This window comes from Lutra lutra, chromosome 1, assembly GCF_902655055.1.
Source record: "Lutra lutra chromosome 1, mLutLut1.2, whole genome shotgun sequence".
In the NCBI taxonomy this organism is placed as follows: Eukaryota; Metazoa; Chordata; class Mammalia; order Carnivora; family Mustelidae; genus Lutra; species Lutra lutra.
In genome coordinates, this window is record NC_062278.1 from 183,616,419 (window position 1) to 183,636,261 (window position 19,843).

Sequence of the window (19,843 nt, forward strand, 5' to 3'; positions counted from 1 at the left end):
GCAGGACACGCAACACAGTGCCTCTCTTTTCAGGATGCATTTCATTGCTGATTACTTTTTTTGCTTCTTCCTCCCCTTTTAAACTGGGAGCTGTTCCGTCCCCAGGGTAGGTATTTATATTCATTGAGAACCTACTGTGTCCTAGGCTTTTGCTGGGGAATGGCAATATAAAAGATGAGTTGAACAAAGTCCCCCAGTCTGAGGCCCAGAGAGAATGTTCAGTAAAGTATTATAATACTAAAATCTTGTGTTACATGCTGATACAGCATCTGCTGTCTGCTCCACGTTTTACAGACAACATTCCTGCAGCCAGCAATAATGGAGCTACTGTCAGGAAACAGTTATTTTGAAGCAGGTTTCGGAAGTATAACATAAAACTTAAAATGTCAGTATTGCCTCAGAGATGTTCATCATCTTGTAAGAAGAGACAGATAAATAAGGTGGTATTATAATGTAGAGTATTAAGTAGTAGAGGTAGATCAGGCAGTTTGGGAACCCTGAAAATCTGGCCACTAACTGGTATTAGCCAGGAGAATTTTCAAAAGCTGGGGCATTTGGTTTGCATCTTCAAATAGGTATAGGTTTTGCACATCAGTTATGGGGAAGGACACTTCCGAAGCTAAGGGATCAGTAGATAAGCGAGCACAGCAAGTGGTAAAAGATACCTTCTGAAAAAGCTGAGCTAAAGTACCTGTGGCTTGATGTAGAAGTCAGGAGCAACCTGAGGTGTGGTGACTGTGGAGGAACAGTGAACTTGAGCAGAGTGTTGGAACTGAATTGTGGGGAGCCCTTTACATCTAGTTAGGGAGTTTTACTTCTGTAAACCACGGGCAGGGGCAGAGCTTTTAGAGAAATATGCAAACTTTCTTTTCAGACCCTTGGTCTCAATAGCATTGTGTGAGATTAATTAGAGGGAAGACTGAAAATTACTGGTAGGACACTAAGGAGGAACGTGCTTAGGTCCTGAAATAGAACAGAGGAAGACAGTGAAGATGTTAGAAGTCTGGTAGGAGAGATTGAGGCAAGTGGGCAGTGCCGTACAGTAATGGTAGCATGTGAATAACGAGGAGGAGAGAATATACAGAGTATTTCCAGGAAGTTGGTCTGAACACAGTAATAACATGTTTGACACTAAAAACATTAAGCAGCACCCATTATGATAGATTCGGATGACATCCGTTTACTTAATTGCTAGGAAAGTTTTTCTGAGAATTTTGCCCAAGTTTAAAAAAAAAAAGATACTTAATAAGTAGTGGCTGTGCACAGAATTAAGAGTTTTTATATAGGAATGTTTCTTAATGTCCTTAACATCACTTTCTGAGGCCCTTCAGAATTAAAGGGATTCATTCTAGAAAGAAGTGGCTATCAATATTTTGCAACAGGTGTTTATCTAAAGCAGATATTGGTACTTGCATGACTGATTTCTTAGGCACTAAGATAGGAGCCTACTTGGACCTGTTCGGGTGTGATATGTGGCTGCTGACCATGGATCTCAACATCTTCTCATCTTTATTTAGGTTTCTGTTCTTATTCAGATAATCCTCATGATTTTCTGGTTATTTGGAGACATGTCATTCACGTGTAACAAACAGGACCAGATATTGAATTCAGAGATTCACTGTACTGTAGAAGTCAATGCCGGAAGTCCTGTCTGCACCCCATGCCACACTGTCCCACATGCTGCTCACAAAACAAAATCATAGTTACAAGTTGAAGGAATTCTGAGACTCCAGTGCTAGTTTCTGTAGCTGAGAGCTCCTTGTGGTTTCAGAGTCCTCATCTTCATTCACGTCTAATTTTTCAGTCATTTGAGATACCCTAAAATTTCCCTTTGCTTACTGGAAATAAAAGCCATGATTAACCTGAAGTGCCTGAAATCTAGATGACCTTAAGAGGCAGAGTTGAAACTGTGTAGAGGCCATCGAATAGTCTTTCCTCTGGCATCTCTTTGGTGATGATCAGACTGGTCTCAGGGTCATTAATATACAGAAGTTGCTTTACTTGGGCTTTCCCCTTGGAATAGGTGCTACACATTAAAATGATGTTACTTAGATCTGAGCAACTGGTGTGCTCCTGACCAAATCTGCGATGCTTGGCTATGTATGGAATTACCAAAGACCTGAGTTTAATATCAGTGTCAATGATACCTCTTATAATGGGTAAATTCTTGTGTTGCTATGCAGTACAAAACTTTAATAAGATTATTGCAGTGTTTGAGAAGAGTGATCATACAACTCTATAAAAAATAACTGAATATATTCAGAGTTCTTCAGATTCTTCTTTCTAAATCCCACTCTCTAGTAAGTAAACCCCAGCAACTAGAATCATGAACACATTACACATAGTTTTGGTGGAAATCTTTCGATAAAATTTTAATAGCAGTGCTGTTGTAATCTGGGCCTCCTCCCCATGTTTGTATTTCTCCTCTATATAACATTCTTGTACTCAGACCAGTGGGTTTCACCTGGGGATGATTTTGATTTTGCCTCCCAGAGAACATTTGGCAGTGTCTGGTGAAATTTTTGCTTGTCAAAACTTGGGGATGGGGTGCTACTGGCATCTGGTAGGTAGAGGCCAGGGATACTGCTAAGGACTCTCCTGTGCCTAAGCACAGCACCTACAGCAAAAAATGAGGAGGTCCAAGATATCAATAGTGCCGAGGCTGAGAAAACTCTGTAGTAGACAGCCTTCCAAAGTGATGGCAGGCTTTAAGTTTTGATTACCAGCGATTTACAAAACCCACTATAACATGATAATTTGACCAGGAACTAGCTTGTTTGTTAGAACTGTTATTTTCTAGTATGTACATTTTTGCTTTGTTTTTAAGGGTTAGGTTTGAAAGAATCCTTAAAGATTACCTTAATTAAGCCCAAGCCTTTAATTTTACTGGTGAGAAAACCCAAGACCTGAAGAAAGGCTACTGACTTGCTAGACCTTAGATTCCTTTGAATTATCTAATCGCTTATTCCCCTTTGAGGATGTACTCATTCTTTTGTGTGCTTTGCAAATGCCCAGTTTTGTGACATGAACTGTAATTTCAAGGTAGTGAAATGCATCTTAAATGGGATCTTTGACAGCTGTAATTTGCAGAGTGATTTGGATTGCTTTAGTATAGTATTTCTTGGAGAGAGAAAGACTTGGTTCATCATTGGGTTTATTTGCATCTGCAAATGTGGTTTGCTTAGAGATCTGTAGTTTCTATGATTCCTCTTAAATCATTGACATCATTTATAAGGTAATTTTGTGTGTCTTTTGCAAGAGGAGAGAGAGGTCATATCAGAGTCACTAAAACAACAGTGTAGTTTGTAGAATGTACCTCAGGATGTTCAATCCCATTTTTTAAAAAGAGGCTAAATGAGTTACTAACAAGATAAACTGAAAACTTGCCTTTACCTTGAGAACAAAAACTCTAGTTGTCTCTATTAAATATTGAATACAGGTGTCTTAGTTAAGGAGCCTTTAGAGATCACTTACCTCTAATCTCCTTTGCCAGTGAGGAAACTAAAGTTTAGAGAGGATACGTAACTCATTCAAGGTCACACTGAGTTAAGTTCCAAAATACAGAAAGCAAAGGGGGAGAGTTTAGACATCTCACCTGTTAAGTCCTATGATCCAGCTTGTGTGTCAGGGATCACCTCCTAAAACACAAAGGACCCTCACCAGCGATCTGGGCCATTGGAATCTATTCTCCTCACTTCCTTGGAAAACTGAGCATATATCCACACACATCCCGATGGCACAGCACCCTGAGTAGACATGAAGGAGACACAAGGCAAAACATGTTCAGTGAATTTGAAAACAAAAACTGGATTCCAGAGGCGAAACTGGGAGAGGAGACAGCATAAGGCATGCCATTTCTCTGTGCCTTCCCTTACATGGGGTTTGAGAGGTAGAAGTTGCTAGCCCCAGAAGGTAGGGATTGGATCCCTGTTGGGCTTTCTCCTCTAAAAGAGGGGCTGAGGAGAGTTGCCTCCATCGCACCTGTAGTGTCCCGGACAGTGGCTTCAGATGATAGGCTGCCTCCAGAGTGGCAGTGGCACGAAGATACTGCTCAGAGGATATCTCCAGTGAACCAAAAAACCTTTTCAGTCTGGACACTGAAGTCTGTTGCTGTAGAATTAAATATATGTTAAAAATTATGAGTAGAGGTATCAAAAAAATTCAGTTAGCCATCTTCAAAGAAGGTCCAGTTTAAAAACAATTTAGTAAACAGTTTTCCTTACTTCAAGTCAGCTAGTACATTCTTAATCAGTGAATGGGCTTGCTTTTGAGAAATGGCTGTGGGAGGGGCACCTGGGTGGCTCAGCGGGTTGAGAAATGGCTTGGGAGATCTAAAGGGCATATTTATTATGGGACATTTACTTAAAATATTTGAATGACCACAATAAAAATCTCTTATTTTAGGCACCACAGGGGAGAGGAAATAGAAGGAAGCCAGATTTTAGTCTGTAGTTGAAATACTTTAAGCCCACTTCTTAAAAGTTTAGTAAGTTTAAAATTTGTCTTGATTTTCAAACTTTTTTAACCTGCATTTGGAGGTAATGTTGCTTTTCATGTTTCTTTTTTGAAGTTTTGCTGAGGAATAATTTCAGCGTCAGTTTTTAGAAGTTGCTTTCTGAAGTGTCTGCTTTCTTTGCCTGTAATAAAGCAGACTTGAATAGTAAGAAAATTTGGCACAGTTCTAGGATAGCAGTTCTCAAGCTTTTTGGTCAGGAGTTCTGTTGATAAAATTATTATAGATCCCAAGGAGCTTTCAGTCATATTGGTTGTATCTATCTATAAATATTTTCCGTATCAGAAGTGAAAACTGAGAAATGTTTAAAACACAAGACTATATAAAGTCGACCCTTGAACAACAGGGGGGTTATAGGTACCGACCTCCCTGCCCAACCCCTGCAGTCACATCTGCATATAACTTTTGACTCCCTCAGAATTTAACTACTGATTGCCTACTCTTATCATTTCTTTTCTGATAACATAAACAGTTGATTAACACGTATCTTGTACATTACATGTATTACTGTATCCCTGTAGTAAAGTAAGCTAGAGAAAATCTTACTAAGAAAATCGCAAGGGGGGGCCGCCTGGGTGGCTCAGTGAGTTAAACCTCTGCCTTTGGCTCAGGTCATGTTCTCCGGTCCTGGGACCCAGCCCCGCTCTCTGCTCTCCCCCTGATTCCCCCTCTCTCTTTGCCTGCTGCTCTGCCTACTTGTAATCTCTCTGTGTCAAAAAAAATAAATAAAATCTTTTAAAAAATCATAAGGAAAAGAAAATACATTTACAATACTGTACTATATCAGAAAAGATCTGTGTATAAGCAGTCCTGTATAGTTCAAACCTGTGTTGCTTTAAGTGTCAGCTGTATGGACACATTTCATGAGATGTCAGAGCAGTGATATCACTATGTCATGTAATCTTTGGAAAGTGAAAAGGCAAGTAGTGTTTTAGAATTACTGTGGAAATAATTACTATGGAGAATAAATTACTGTGGACATAGTTTTTGACTTTTGTAGGTAGACCCTCCTTAAAAGGGTCTGGAGGACCCCCCCGCCCAGGAGTCTCTGGACCACAGTTTGAGAACCATTAGGCTAAGATACAAATTGCTGCTAGGTTGTTTTATAAACTAGATGTCTTGGGGCACCTGGGTAGCTCAGTCGATTAAATGTCTGCCTTCAGCTCAGGTCATGATCCTGGGGTCCTGGGGTCCTTGGTTTGAGCCCACATTGGGCTCTCTGCTTAGCAGAGAGTCTGCTTCTCTCTCTCCTCCCCACTTGTGTTCTCTCCCACTGTCTCTTTCTCTCTCTCTCACTCTCTCTCTCTCCCAAATAAATAAAATCTTTAAAAAAAAAGATGTCTTCCTTTCAAGACTCCAAACTACCTGTAGCTCCTTTTACCTGTTGAATGTGTTTGAGTTCTAGAAAGGTTATATAGTGCATATACTTAGTGGTTATTTGTAAAGTAGGTGTGTTTCAGGGCTTAAGAGACATATGAATATTCAAAATGACAATTTTGAATCTAGAATAGAACATTGCTGTTTGTTAATGATGGTTATATTAGTTCTGTTAATGATGGTTATATTAGTTCTGTTAGAGCCAGTTGTTCCTAACCAAGTTGTATCTGGAGAGCGTTAGATAGCATAATTAACTTTAGGATACTAACATATGTGAAGGATTGATATCTCTAGAACCATTTCCTGGGGCAAGGTTTACCAAATCTTGCCATTTGCTTCCCAGTATTTGAGGAAGGGTGGTAGACACATCTGCAGCTGGAAAAGTAGTGTTTTGGAATGTGTCTGTTACTTTTAAGGGGAATTATTTTGTGGAGTATCTATGCATTCTGTGTACAGGTGCTGTGATAAGCTAAGTGAACTTCACCTCGTTTAATCTTTTTTTTTTTTTTAAGATTTTATTTATTTATTTGACAGACAGAGATCACAAGTAGGCAGAGAGGCAGACAGAGAGAGGGGGGAAGCAGGCTCTCCACCAAGCAGAGAGCCCGATGTGGGGCTCGATCCCAGGACCCTGAGATCATGACCTGAGCCAAAGGCAGAGGCTTAACCCACTGAGCCACCCAGGCACCCCCACCTCCTTTAATCTTGACTTCAACTGTATTAAATGAGATACGGACCCATTCCCATTTTGAGTAACTACTACTACTACTACCTCTCAGTACTGGGGCCTATATGCAGTCCAAAGGCTGTCCTAACTCCAGAGTCTGTGCCCTCCCTGTCAGCTGTGTGGAAGATGGCAGAAGGAAAGATACGTGAGACAAATGGTGCTGGTTTGGGTTTTTTAAAAACTTGGTAGCTGAAGGCAGATTTGAGAGAAAGCTTTAGTTTTCTGGTACAAAGTAGAGTGGTTACCCTGAGTTAAATATGTGTACTTTGGGAAGGAGTGATCTAGAATGATAACTAAGACCCCTTGGGTCACATAATGGCTAATTCTAAAAGATAAGCCAAAGGATTTGAGAAATTTCATGAAGACAAGTGTTGTTTACATGGGAGAGGAAAGAACATTTTCTTTACATTTAGAAGGAAAAGAATAGCAAGAAGAGATATTGTTTGGGAAGCAGAGAGGCATTAATAATGCCATACCATGTATGATCCTAGCAAAGTTAAGTGATGCTTGACTTTTAAAGTTATCCATGTTAAAATGATGATTGGCTTCAGTGAAAGTCACAAGATCATACAGGTTTCTTTTCACCCTGGTGCAGCGTGGCCTGACATTGTGGCCGGAGCAGCTCTGGGGAAGGCCACGAGGACTGATCTTTCACAGCAAAGCCAGCTAGGTCCAAGTAACGTTGACATTTGCCCCAGCCAGCCAGCCAGCTGAAAGGGCACCCTGGTCGTTGGGACTAATAACGGGTGAGACAAGGTCTTGTGTTTCCTCCATCATGGAGGAATTGGGTTGGGTATGGTTTCATTTTCCCAAAGCTGAACATAGGTCTGTTAAGATAATCAGTCCTTTGAAATAGTGTTGGAGAAAGCACTTAACTAGAAACTCCCTGGGGATTTATTTTTAAACCAGATTATCTGCTGTATTTCCTTATCTGTTACTCTTCATTGGGCTAATTGATCACGTTGGTGATTCTTAGTACAGAAATTTTTAAGAGATTAAAATCCTTTCTTTAAAAAAAAAGCCTCAGCTTACATGGGTAGCTGAAAGAGTACCACCCCAATAGTCTGGAGATTCTGCTTCTCTTTGGGATAGTTGTTAACCCTTTCATTTTGTTGTAAAACTGAGACTCTTGCTGGCTATCTAACTTACCTTTAGAATTGTTGAGGATAAAGTGAGATGATAATTACTAAAAAATAAGTATACACGAAGGGGGAAGAGCCCTAAAAGTGGCCTATTACCTTTAAATCTGCTCTGTACATTTCTAGATTTTGAAAGTTTTCTATCACCTTTTGAGGTCTCATGGTCATTGATGTTGGGGCTGGAATTCTAACTTATGTTACTGTTCACAGCATTTCTCTTCTGGGTTATCTTTGGTATTAAAAAAAAAAAAAAAAAATACAACGGGTCAGGACCTGGTGGGTAAAATGAACAGAAAACAGGTTGTTCTTGTAGGACCTCTTTTCTGTACTAGTCATCAAAGCCAGGGGCCATTATTGCAGTTTGGACAGTGTTGTTGACCCAGTGTGTACATTGCCTTGGAAGTAAATACAGACATTGTTGTGTTCCCAGCTGGTATGTTTTTTGTTTGGGGGCATCATTAATACAGAAGTTCAGTCACTGTTGAGTGGGGTAGAATCTGACCTACCTAGCCCAGTACATATGTATAAGATGACCTTTTGCACATAGCGACAGGAAAATGGGTCGTGTGAAGGTTCTTTTATGTTACTATGTGATACAGCTTAAAAAAATGGGCTCCTGATAGGAGTGAGCTAATAGTGGAAAGGCATTCTTAGAACTGTTAAATCCTTGAAGTTGCTAGTTCTTCAACTAACACATTGCCAAGGCAAGAAAAGGTTTGCGGAGTTGTAAACATCCAGAGAACTCGAGGAAAGTACAAGCTTAGTGAAGATGTTTTGTTAAGTTTGTAAAGTACCTTAAAAAAAAGGATGAGTTGATTGATTCCAGAGCCTTTGGGGGGGTATTTTAATTGAAAAGTGAGACACCAGATGGAATTCTCTTAAGTTGGCAAAATGCACAAATGATAATTTAGGAAAAGCTGAACATAATCAGGGAAAAGATACAATTTGTTAGTGATAATTTAGGAAAAGCTGAACGTAATCAAGGAAAAGATAAAATTTGTTAGAGATTCTTTTTCTTTGTTGCCTGAACCACAAGAAAATGGATTTGTCTTGTTGTGTGTTTGCTAGCTGAGATAGAGAAATGCATGAGAAATGAGTGGTAAGATCTCATGTTCCCCTGAGTACATAAGCAGACAAGAAAATGGGTATATGGTAGAAACACCTCTTAAAAATAGGTTTGACTAAAATTTTTTTAAAAAGTTTATGTGTTCCCCCAAAATGGCATGAGTATACATAACAAAAACAATTCAGAAAGATTGTTTTGTGCTTTCATTTCTATTCATTCATTCAGGTATGTTCAAACTCTAAAATTTTTCTTTCCTAGTCTAAAATAAGGTCTCTACATGAAGATTTGCTTCACTTTTTATGGAAGGGACTCTTTTCTGAAATATTAGCTGTGTGGGTTTTTTTTGTGTTGTTCCCCCCCCCCCAAGATTTTATTTGTCAGAAAGAGGGAGCAAGGGCACAAGCAGGGGGAAGGGCAGCAGGAGAAGCAGACACCCCACTGAGAGGGAGCCTAGTGCTGGACTCCATCCCAGGACCCCAGGATCATGACCTGAGCCGAAGGCAGACGCTTAACAGACTGAGCCACCCAGGCATCCCAAAATATTAGCTGTTTTAAATGCAAATACATAGACATGTTTCCTTAATGTCTATTATTGAAATGTCACAGCAAATTTTCTTCGTAAATGTTTACTGAAACAGCAATAATAAACCTATAAGATAATTTAAGATGATATTTTTCCCATTAAAAGTCTAAAAGAAGATACAAAAAACTTTAATGTCAACTTTACTCTCTAAAGAAGGGAAACTAGGCCCCCCATTTATAACATTTCTCAGATAGGTTTTTTCATTTGTTTGTGGTGGTTGTTGTTATTTGACTGGCTTTAATTCAAGGCTTAGTGGACATCTAAAGCTTAAGCTGTGCGCTTTGATCTAGTGCTTCCCACTGTATTGTGAAGGCTATTAATTGCTTATTTTAGGTTTATTAGTTGAAAAACAGGTAATTTTGAAGAACTTAGACTGGCACCTGCATATTGAAGAATTGACGCTTTCAACATGTTGAAAGTTGTGCCCATTAAATGCACTGTGTGATGTATGATACTTAGAAGACACATTAGGCAATGTAAATCTGTGGAAGGGAATGATTTCTTACTGATCTGCAGGTGTCCCATATTATGATAAGGGTTCACTCCTTCCTGGGAATGTTCCATAGACAGTGGAAAGCATTCTTGTCAACCCCCCTGCCCTTTTCTCTTCCTTTAAGGACAACCATAGGGGCCTTTCCAGAATGAGGATGGTGAGGCTAATGTGGCTACTGGCGTTCTTGGCGAGTTGTCTGGTGATAACCTGGGCTTTTCAAATCCCTGGTACCTGGGCCCGAGTCTCTCACAGACAGACAGACACACGTGCACATACACATCTGGACTCTTGAAAAGCAGAGAGAGTTATTTGAGGTTACCTTTGTAACGGGAGTCCATAGAGAGTCCAGATAGATCCGAGTTAAAAATCGCAGCTGAGCTACTTTTTAACCTTAGACAAATTTATCTTGCAGCTCCTCAGTCTTCTTATTTTATGAAGTGGGGACAGTCCATTCCTCCCGTAGAGGTGCTGTGCCCCTCCTGTGACGGCCGTGCAAGGACCTTGCCTCAGCCACTCCAGGCAGCCCTCGGTGTCTTGTCTGGAGAGGCTGGCGCGGCTTCACTGGAGCCGAGTGTGCTGTTCCCCATGGGCATTGGACATTCGCCTTCTTCCACATGCAGTCACGACACAGGCCTGGGAACAAGAAGGGGCCAGGTGGCAGGAGCTGCGGAAACTGTCCTGACAGGGCAGCACTTTGGGGGTTCACACTGGTGAGCCTTCTAGTTTTCTTTACCTTCCCCTTCGAAAATAATTGGCTTTGCATTTTGAACCAGGAAGTATTGGTATGCACTTCGCTCCCAAACACTGTGCACCTTTTAAAAATTAGATGTCAGGTGGCTGCTTGGCTCAGAAGAGCATGTGACTCTTGATCTTGGGGCTCTGAGTTTGAGCCCCACCTTGGGTGTAGAGATTACTTAAAAATACAGTCTTTTAAAAAAAATTGGTTAGGTTTATTTCCTACCTCATCCCCAGTACCCTTCAGAAGTTCTGTGGGACTTGTTTGGGGGCGGGTTGAAAAAGCTGCTATAGTAATTTAAGTAATAAATGCTTGTCTGTTGTGGAGAGTTTTTTGTGGGGAGGGTGCAAGTAATGCCTGAGGAGCTAGGTTGTTATTTTAGGGCATATATGACATAAAACAGGAATATTTTTGAAACAACACAGATGCTTTTAGCAGACACTCTGTATTTCCTTGCTTTTTTGCTTATTATCAGATCCCACATAGCCTCGGGTCCTTTTCATTTATGAGGTTGTGGCCTGGTAGGCTATTGGAGAACAGCACTAAACTTCACCATTCTAGTCCACTGTTCATTTTCTTAGAAGCAAGTAAGAATAGTCCCATTGCTGTGCACGTGTGCTGCATATTAAGAATTACGGCTGAATTTTTCTGTACATGTGGATTTTTTTCCATGTAGGTACTGAATCATGGTTGCATGTGTTGAAGAAGAATTCTGATAGTGTATTTGTGGACGTGTTAGGGAATGATCACCAGGGGCAGAAACACATGGGCACCTCACCTGTTGGCCATGGTATGCCCAGAGCCTTGGCAGGCCGGCCGTGTTTGGGAATACTTCATCCTGGACAAGCATGATGTCTGGCTGGTTGAGAGCGTCTTTATTGCCCGCACACTCATGTCCCCTCCCACACCCAAGATGCAAGTAACTTCCTTTTTGATGGAAGCTGCACTTGTGGTGGGTGTAGCATATAGAATTGTTGAATTACCTGAAAGTAGTATAACACTGTGTGTCAGCTTTACTCCAATTACTCAAATTAAAAAATTAAAATTAGTAATTTCCTTCTCTCTCTGATCATAACTAGCTCTCTTTTCTGTTCTTAGTGCCTGTTTCTCACTGAACCATACACCACTTTTAATGTCCATGGTTTCTGATTCTCCTCTCTGACTTCCTCTAATTTCTCCTCATAATCCCCTTTTTACGTAGCATCCTTCTCCTGTCTCAGAAGAAAAGTGTCCCCATTCCTTTCCCAGGACTCTTCTTCATTGTACTTTTCTCTCCTTTGCCCCATGAGTTAACCCCCTCTCTTTGGCCTGCCTTCGGCCTTTTTCCCTCTTTCAGCGTACAACATGATTTAAGTTTCCTTTTCCTATAGAAATCTCAAACCTGGCCTGTTGTTTTCGATAATGGCCAGAGCTATCCTCTACCTCAGCACCACGATGCTCAGAGAAGGGTTCCTGTTTCCCACCTCTGTGCTAGGCCTTGTGCAGCCTGTAATCTGTCAAGTCTTCACAGCTGTTGATCCCCTGTGGGCTGCTCTCCTGGAAGTCAGCATTGACGTCCTCCCGACCACCAAAGCTTGAACCCTCTTGTCCAGTCTCATTTTACTTGGACTTTCTCTGCTATGTTTGTTTAGTCTTTATTCATCCAGTAGATAATTTTATTGAGTACCTGCCACTGTGCTGAATGACATGGTGACAAGAATGATGAAGATGTGATCTTGCCACTGAGGAGAATACAGTTGATTAACAATTCAATACAGCGCTGAAAATGACAGAACTTTGTAGGGTGTTCTAGAGTGAGACAACTCCTCTAACTCAGACTGGGTGGGCCTGTTGATTAGGATGGTGGTTACCTTTGATTCTGTCTCCGTGGAAGGTTCTCTTAGATAGGTGTCCAGGGGCCCCCCTCTGTGTTTGTGTGTCAAGAGTTCTCTGGAGTAAAGTGGACATACTGGCTTAACTGAAATTCTCCCTTAAGGTGTAGTTTTTCATAAAGTTTTTCTGCTTTTTTAACAGTATTAATTTTGGTCAGGTTACTCATTTTGACACCTGAGCGGCCTTTAGCGTATGACATTTTATTTTAACTTAACGTAAATTGCTCCGTAATCTCTTTAGACAGGGGATCTGTTTGTGTCCCAGTGAGTGCTTGTGGAATGCTTGGTAGTGGTGCTTCCTTGTAAGTATTAATACATTCGAACTTGTACTTTGGCAGAGTAGCCTGTGTTAGAATGGCTGCTTCTGCCTTTCTCAGAACCTGGGAAAAGAGAAGGTGACCTTTCACATAGGGGCTGTGAGTGTTTGGGGACTTTGGTCTTAGAGTAAGTACACTCCTCCCTTTCCTTAGGGTACCTCCCATCTGTGTTTGAATCTCTTGGTCCAGGCTGAGGGGTACCTGTGACTGGGTTTTACGTGTGCCACCCCATGAGCAAGGCCCGTGTTGCTGGAGGCCAGTAGGAAACTTGATCTGAGATTGTTTGCACCTTTGTTGGTCTGTTTTCAGGCAAAGCCACACGAGCACCGAACGAGCACTGAAACGCTCAGAGCAAACCCAGTGCCTTCCATGCTCAGGCTCACCTTGGTGAACTCATGCGAGTGAGCCATTTGTCTCCTCCTCTGCCTGCTTTCCTCCTCATCCACACCACACCCACGCTCGGGAGCTCAGGGAACGCAGCGGTTAACTTAGGGTTTCAGCATGTCATGTATCTAGCAGCTCTTAAGTTTTGTTTTTCTAAATTTATTGGTTTGTTCCCTCCCCCGCCCCACCCCCCACGGTGTTCCATCCACTGGCCTACCCACTGATGAGCCAGACCTAGGGTGTCGGGTTATTTTTCCTGGCCCAGTTCTCCATCCTGGAGAGGGATGAGAGGGAGCTCTAGGGTCTGAAGGTGATGGTTACATTCAGCAGCCAGCCGGTCACCTCATTAGTGGCCCATCCGGGTATTTGTTTCCTACCTTGTTTTTGGAGACTTGATTCTATTATAAATGGCGGTCTAGATGGGAATGTCTTTGAAAATGAATATTGTATAGAAATAATGCATAGGCTCTTCTTTCTCCCTTTCCCGTTTGGGTCTGAATGCTTTTGCATTGTGCACAGTGTCGGGCAGCACTTAGAATTTGTAAACAATAGTGTTAAGAGCCAGTGTCAGTTGGAGATTGGCGGGGACAGAATGGTTGATGGCACAATGAATGTATCACTTGTCTGAGGTTTTTTATAGTGACTCTCAGTCTTTCACCCCCTTGGGAGCTAGTATGAACCACAGTTACCTTTTATTGCTCTATATGTGTTGTCCATGCCAATCACAGAGCTGCAGGGGAGCCGAGCAAGTTGGAATAATTAGATTGAGAAGTGAATGTCACACTTCTAATTTCATTCTCCTTTCAAGGGATTACCAGTGTCCATTTAATAAAATGAGATTAACCCTCTGCAGCAGGAGTATTTGAAAGCTGTCAGTCAGTATAATCTTGACAGCTCAAAAGAAGTAGTGTTCTCAGCACTCTCAGAAACACTGTCCTGTTTTATGGGCTGAAAGACTTGTGAGCACATGTGTATGTGTCATTAAAGGGAGATATATATACACGGGAGGTGGATTTGAAGGAGGAAACGTTTCATGAGCTTAATCTGTACTGCACAGACATAATAGTGTAGAAGTAACAAGTAGTTTAGTTTTGAGTTGCCAGATACCAGTAATAAAATACCAAAGAAATTATAAATCCAAAATTAAAAAAAAGAGAGAAATAATTTATAAAGCAAAGAGTGACGTGTCTTTTCTTGAATGTTCTAGAAAACCTCGGATCAATTCTCAGCTGGTGGCACAACAAGTGGCACAACAGTATGCCACCCCGCCACCCCCGAAAAAGGAGAAGAAGGAGAAAGTGGAAAAGCAAGACAAAGAGAAACCTGAGAAAGATAAGGAAATCAGTCCTAGTGTCACCAAGAAAAATACCAACAAGAAAACAAAGTAAGTTCCCATTCTTAGCTAACTCTGCACACTATAAATTATTTTGCAGGTGAATCTAAGCTGTGTTTTAAATGCCTTTTGTTGTGTCCCCACCTTAGACCAAAGTCTGATATTCTGAAAGATCCTCCTAGCGAAGCAAACAGTATACAGTCTGCAAATGCTACAACAAAGACCAGTGAAACGAATCACACCTCAAGGTATTTGAAACTAGAACGAAATACAGCACCGATGCTCTGATTTACTCGGTCCTAGTCAAGAACCCATGGGCAGTTTTGTTCCTGTGGGTTTGCAGGCTGAGAACGGTGTGGCGGGGGGAGCATGAGCTAGGTATGGGCTGTTAACTTTGAAGACACACGTATGTGTATATTTCGGCCGTTTCTGTATCACTATGGCCACAACAGGAAAAAGATAAACTGATGATAATTTGCATTGGTCCAAAGCTTTGTTCAGTATTGGTTTCTATTGCCAAAGGAGTAAGCTTTGGTATGCATGGTCGCAGTTTAGATTCGTTGCCACAGTGTCACGAAGTCTCGTGTGTACTGATGACGTTGCTTTGAATCCATAGCTTACTTAATTAGCTGTTCCCTGGGGTGTTGCTTTCAGGCCCCGGCTGAAAAACGTGGACAGGAGCACCGCACAGCAGTTGGCAGTGACTGTGGGCAACGTCACCGTCATTATCACAGACTTTAAGGAAAAGACTCGCTCCTCCTCGACGTCCTCATCCACAGTGACCTCCAGTGCAGGGTCAGAACAGCAGAACCAGAGCAGCTCGGGGTCGGAGAGCACAGACAAGGGCTCCTCCCGTTCCTCCACGCCAAAGGGCGACATGTCAGCAGTAAATGATGAATCTTTCTGAAATTGCACATGGAATTGTGAAAACTATGAATCAGGGTATGAAATTCAAATCCTCCACCTGCCCATGCTGCTTGCACCCCCTGGAGAATCTTCTGTGGACATCGGCCTCTTAGTGAAGCTGCCGGGATAATTTCTGCTTGCCATGGGCATCTGGCCACCAAGGAATTTCGCACCCTGACGATTACTCTTGACACTTTTATGTATTCCATTGTTTTATATGATTTTCCTAACAATCATTTATAATTGGATGTGCTCCTGAATCTACTTTTTATAAAAAAAAAAAAAAATCTGCTGTGCACAATTTTCCATGTACATTACAACTGGTTTTTTGTTTTTGTTTTGTTGGGGGGTTGGTTGGGAGGGGGAGGGAACTTTTATTTATTGTGTTCACAGACTCCATCCTTTCAGCATATCCTTTTAAGTTTAGTTCTTTCTTCCAGTTATACTATGTACTATCAGTTTTGATATAACTATATATATATAAATATAAAATTATATATAAAGGGTTATTTGAAACCAATCCATGGCAACGCTGGTGCTTGATACACTGTGAAGTGAATACAACATTGAACAGTTACAGATCTGGGACAGTCCCTTCTATGAAAGTGCTGAAATTAAATTAAAATCAGTCTTACATGAAGTATGTTCCAACCTACGTGGGAACTTGACTCTCTCATCTGTCTAAAGAGTACTGGACGATAGAAAAATATATATTTTTTAAACAATGTGATCTCAAATTTAAAGACTGCTCCAGTTAGCCTGCATTTGCAATGGAATAACTGACAAATCACAAATGGTTTAGTTGGGAGGGCTTTGATCGTTCGAAAGTAACTAAACTAGCTCCAGAATGCCAAGTATTCGTGTAAGTTCCGGTTACATGTTAACATTGCTGTTCCTACCATAAGCACTCATGAAAATATGGTATTCTGTAACTCGAATTCCATCCATTTTCCAGACCTCTACTCATGACTGAGGTAAATAGAAATCGTCTCTTAGTTTTAGGATTAAAACCGTCTAAACTGTATTTTTGGTCCATACCAGAAGCAACTCCCTATCTCCACTTTGCACGTGACATTGCAGTCGTGGTTTTGTAATTGAAATTGGTTTGCGTTGTGTCCCCTCCTTTTCCTTACCCTACCAATTTAGTTACAAGAATTCTTTCTCTTTCTTAAAATCTGCTCTTGTTTGCTTTACTGAACAGAGGTTATCAACTGCACATCCAGTCCCGACATGGAGCTTTTCGGTGTTTGGAGACATTTCTCAATTCCCTGCTGTGGGAAGGAACTCAAGTGGTGAATGGTGCAAGCACTAGCAGCCAGAATTGCAGGGAGAGCTCATACTTCCTGTGAGCCTGTGATCTTTTTCTCTCTCATCATAAAGATAGCTTGAGCGAACTCTTTCAAGGTTTCTTTTCACTCTTTTTTTTTTTTTCTATCTTGCAAAAACAAACAAACAAAGGCCACTAATAACGATTCCACCCCTTCCTTATTTTTCATATGTTTTGTTTTGCTTTGTTTGCATTTAGGGTCTCTCTTCCGTTTAACTCTTAACATTCATATCCATACAGTTCATAGGCTTCAGAGTCATTTCAAGCATGGGAACTTGGTGTTACCTTCCTTTACTTGATCGTACCGAAGGACTCACGGGAGGGCAGCCGATTTGTGATGAAGCGCCACGTTTTGGTGTGGAAAACCTGGTTTGCTTAAGAACAGAAGTACCTGTCTGTGGAGGCAACGAGTAAAACAAAAAGAAACAATTAACAGCTTGATTTGAGTAGCCAACAGGAAAGGTTCCTTTCACATTTACATTAAAACTATTCTATAGTCACCAATGCACCATAATTCAAATTCTGTTCTCAAAGGTATAGACGATAAAGCAGTGCCATTTGTTGCTGTGGTCCTATTCTCAAATGCATGGACAATTGTTCCCCTCTTTTTAAAATAATGCTTGTATCTGGGATGCAAGCTATGCTATCTTTTTAAATACATTTTTAAAGTATTTATTAATGAACCAAAGGAAATCAGATGCTTTCTGTAAGCATCAGAATATATAATACATAGTGATTTGACTATGAATTTTAAATCCACATTTTAATATTAGTGGGATATTGCAAAGACATTCCTTCTAAAGTTTTAATATTCCTTTTATTAAGGGTCTCAGGGAGGGTAAATTAGTCAGCCATATTTATTTTCCAGAGATGTAAGGAATTGCTACGTTTTTTAATTAACTTTTTACAAAAAAATTTAAATGCCACCAAACTCATGTGGGTTGCACTGCTTTTTGAACCAATAAGTGTTGGTATGCACTTTGTTCAGAAACACTGTGTACTTTTTCAAAATTAGTTTCATGTAAAGTGATTGGACCCCTAGATTAGTGGAAAAAGCTGATTAACCAGCTACTCATAGGCTGCTAATTAATTCATTGCCAATGTCTTGGTTTTTCAGTTTTGCCTCCGTGATAAATCAATACATGAAAGAATGGGGCGGGGTGAAGGAAGGGAGGATTGCGTTAGAACAGGTGAGACGAAATTGGCATTTGGATAGACCTGCAGCTAACAGTGGGACTTCTCTCAACAGATGTTATGGTGCCGGGCCACTAGCTGGGCCACTAGCTGCCATCGCGTCGTCTGTTGAGGTAGTGAGGCGGTAGGTACCTTAAAACTTCTAATTTCCGAAATTGATGACATCCCTCAGGCATGTAATTCTGGAAATGGAATTCCTGTAACTTTCTTGCATTTGCAATTTGCCCTACAATTAGTAGGCAGCTCGTAAAAACACTAGTGTAGATTATAAAGATATATATTAAAAGAGGACCAGAAATACTTGGTATTCAGTGGCACAGTAAGGTTATAAAAACGAAACAAAACAAAAAAAGCACAGTGTTATGCTTGCAAGTTTCCATTTGTTTTAATACCACAGGATCTTTCACACGCGTGCGCGCACACACAGAGCTTACCTGACTTGCTCTGCTCAAGTCATGCAGTTTTTTAAAAACGGTAAAGACATCTGGACACCCACAAGATACTTTAATCAAAACCTTTCAGTTTCAATCTGGATCTTTAAAAAAACATTGGCAGAAGCTTCTGTGAGTTTAGTTCCACTAAAATGTTCCACCTGCCTTATCAAGACCATTCTCAGTCTACTTTTTTAAGCTACCGTATCTTAAATTATTGAAAATTTATTAATTGCTGAATATATAATAACCTTTGCTTGTATGTAACCGAAAATGGTTTAAGAGCCAACATTTAGAATATGACAATGGAGCTGAACAGTTTTTAATGCGCAAGCAGTTCTGTTCTTGTGTATGACTTGTAACCTTAATTTACTGTGTAAAGATGGTTACATTATTTCCTTAGCTTTGTTTGTTGGAGACAAATAGAGAATGCTTGTTAAGTATGTCAAAACATAATCTTATCTTGTGAATTTTTGTTAATGTATTATACGAGCTATATTTTTCATTTGCCCAGAAAGACAGCTTGTATAACGCTTTCGGAAGTTTCTGCTCTGTAACGTCTTTAGAGCTGACAGTCTGTTAGGTTTGTTTTTTTCTTCATGCTAAAGTGTCAGTTGGTGGTTTTGTGAACTGGTCAGAAATTCACAGGTCTTAAATGTTTTGGGAAAATTTATATTGGACACTGCTCTTTGTCTAGCAAATAAAAGATGTTAATATATTCCTGTTACTGGCATGTGCACGACTATGTTATTAGAAGCCACTTTATCATTTTCCTGCTTTAAATAGAAATGTCTATTTATGAATTCTGCTTGTAGTTTTTTCACAAATAAAATAGTAAAATTTACGCGGAAATCTTTACTTTCTTGTGTATAGATTTTAGCCCTTAGGAAAATGGTTCCTTTTTGTACTTGCATCTTTAGCTTGTGGGATAGTTCCAGGGGGAACAGGAGGCTAAGGACAACTCTGGTTGTTTATCAGAAGCGCGAGTGGATTTGGGTGTCTCGGGACGTGTCTCTAAGCTGCAGCAGCAAGCATAATTGAGCGAAAGAATGTCCAGATGGGGGAAGAAAAGCAGCTAATGTGTGTAAGCTCATCCTTTGAGATCGGTTGCGGTGATTTAAAGATGATGGCTGACGACAGTTAAGCGGATGACTGAAAACCCTCCGAAGAAAACCCGTTTCTGGCCAAGTACGCGGTGACGTACCTCAGATGTCAGCGAAATGCAGCGTCGGGCTTAAAAGCCACACAAACAGAGCTAGTGGGACTGCCAAGAGGCCACGGCAACCGCTGTACCCTTTCAGAGTATGGGAACCCCTCAAAACACTTCAGGATCGGCCTCCGCTTACTCTTCTTTGTCCGAGTTTGCACCTGAACTAGTGCTGAAAGGAAGACTGTGTAAAGTGGTGCAGGACGCTGAATTGGGAAATGGGCCAGTCCTGGTAAGAG

General features: G+C 40.9%; 1 protein-coding gene across 1 annotated transcript in view; it reads left to right on the forward strand.

Moving 5' to 3' along the window:
* RYBP (RING1 and YY1 binding protein) overlaps nt 1-19,241 on the forward strand; it is an 80,891-nt gene extending 61,650 nt beyond the window's left edge. Inside the window, exons 3-5 of the mRNA XM_047746825.1 lie at nt 14,414-14,590; nt 14,689-14,787; nt 15,194-19,241. Coding sequence (XP_047602781.1) covers nt 14,414-14,590; nt 14,689-14,787; nt 15,194-15,446 — 529 coding nt within the window. The 3' untranslated portion in view covers nt 15,447-19,241. The remainder of the gene's footprint in view (nt 1-14,413; nt 14,591-14,688; nt 14,788-15,193) is intronic.
* The last annotated feature ends 602 nt before the right edge of the window (nt 19,242-19,843 follow it).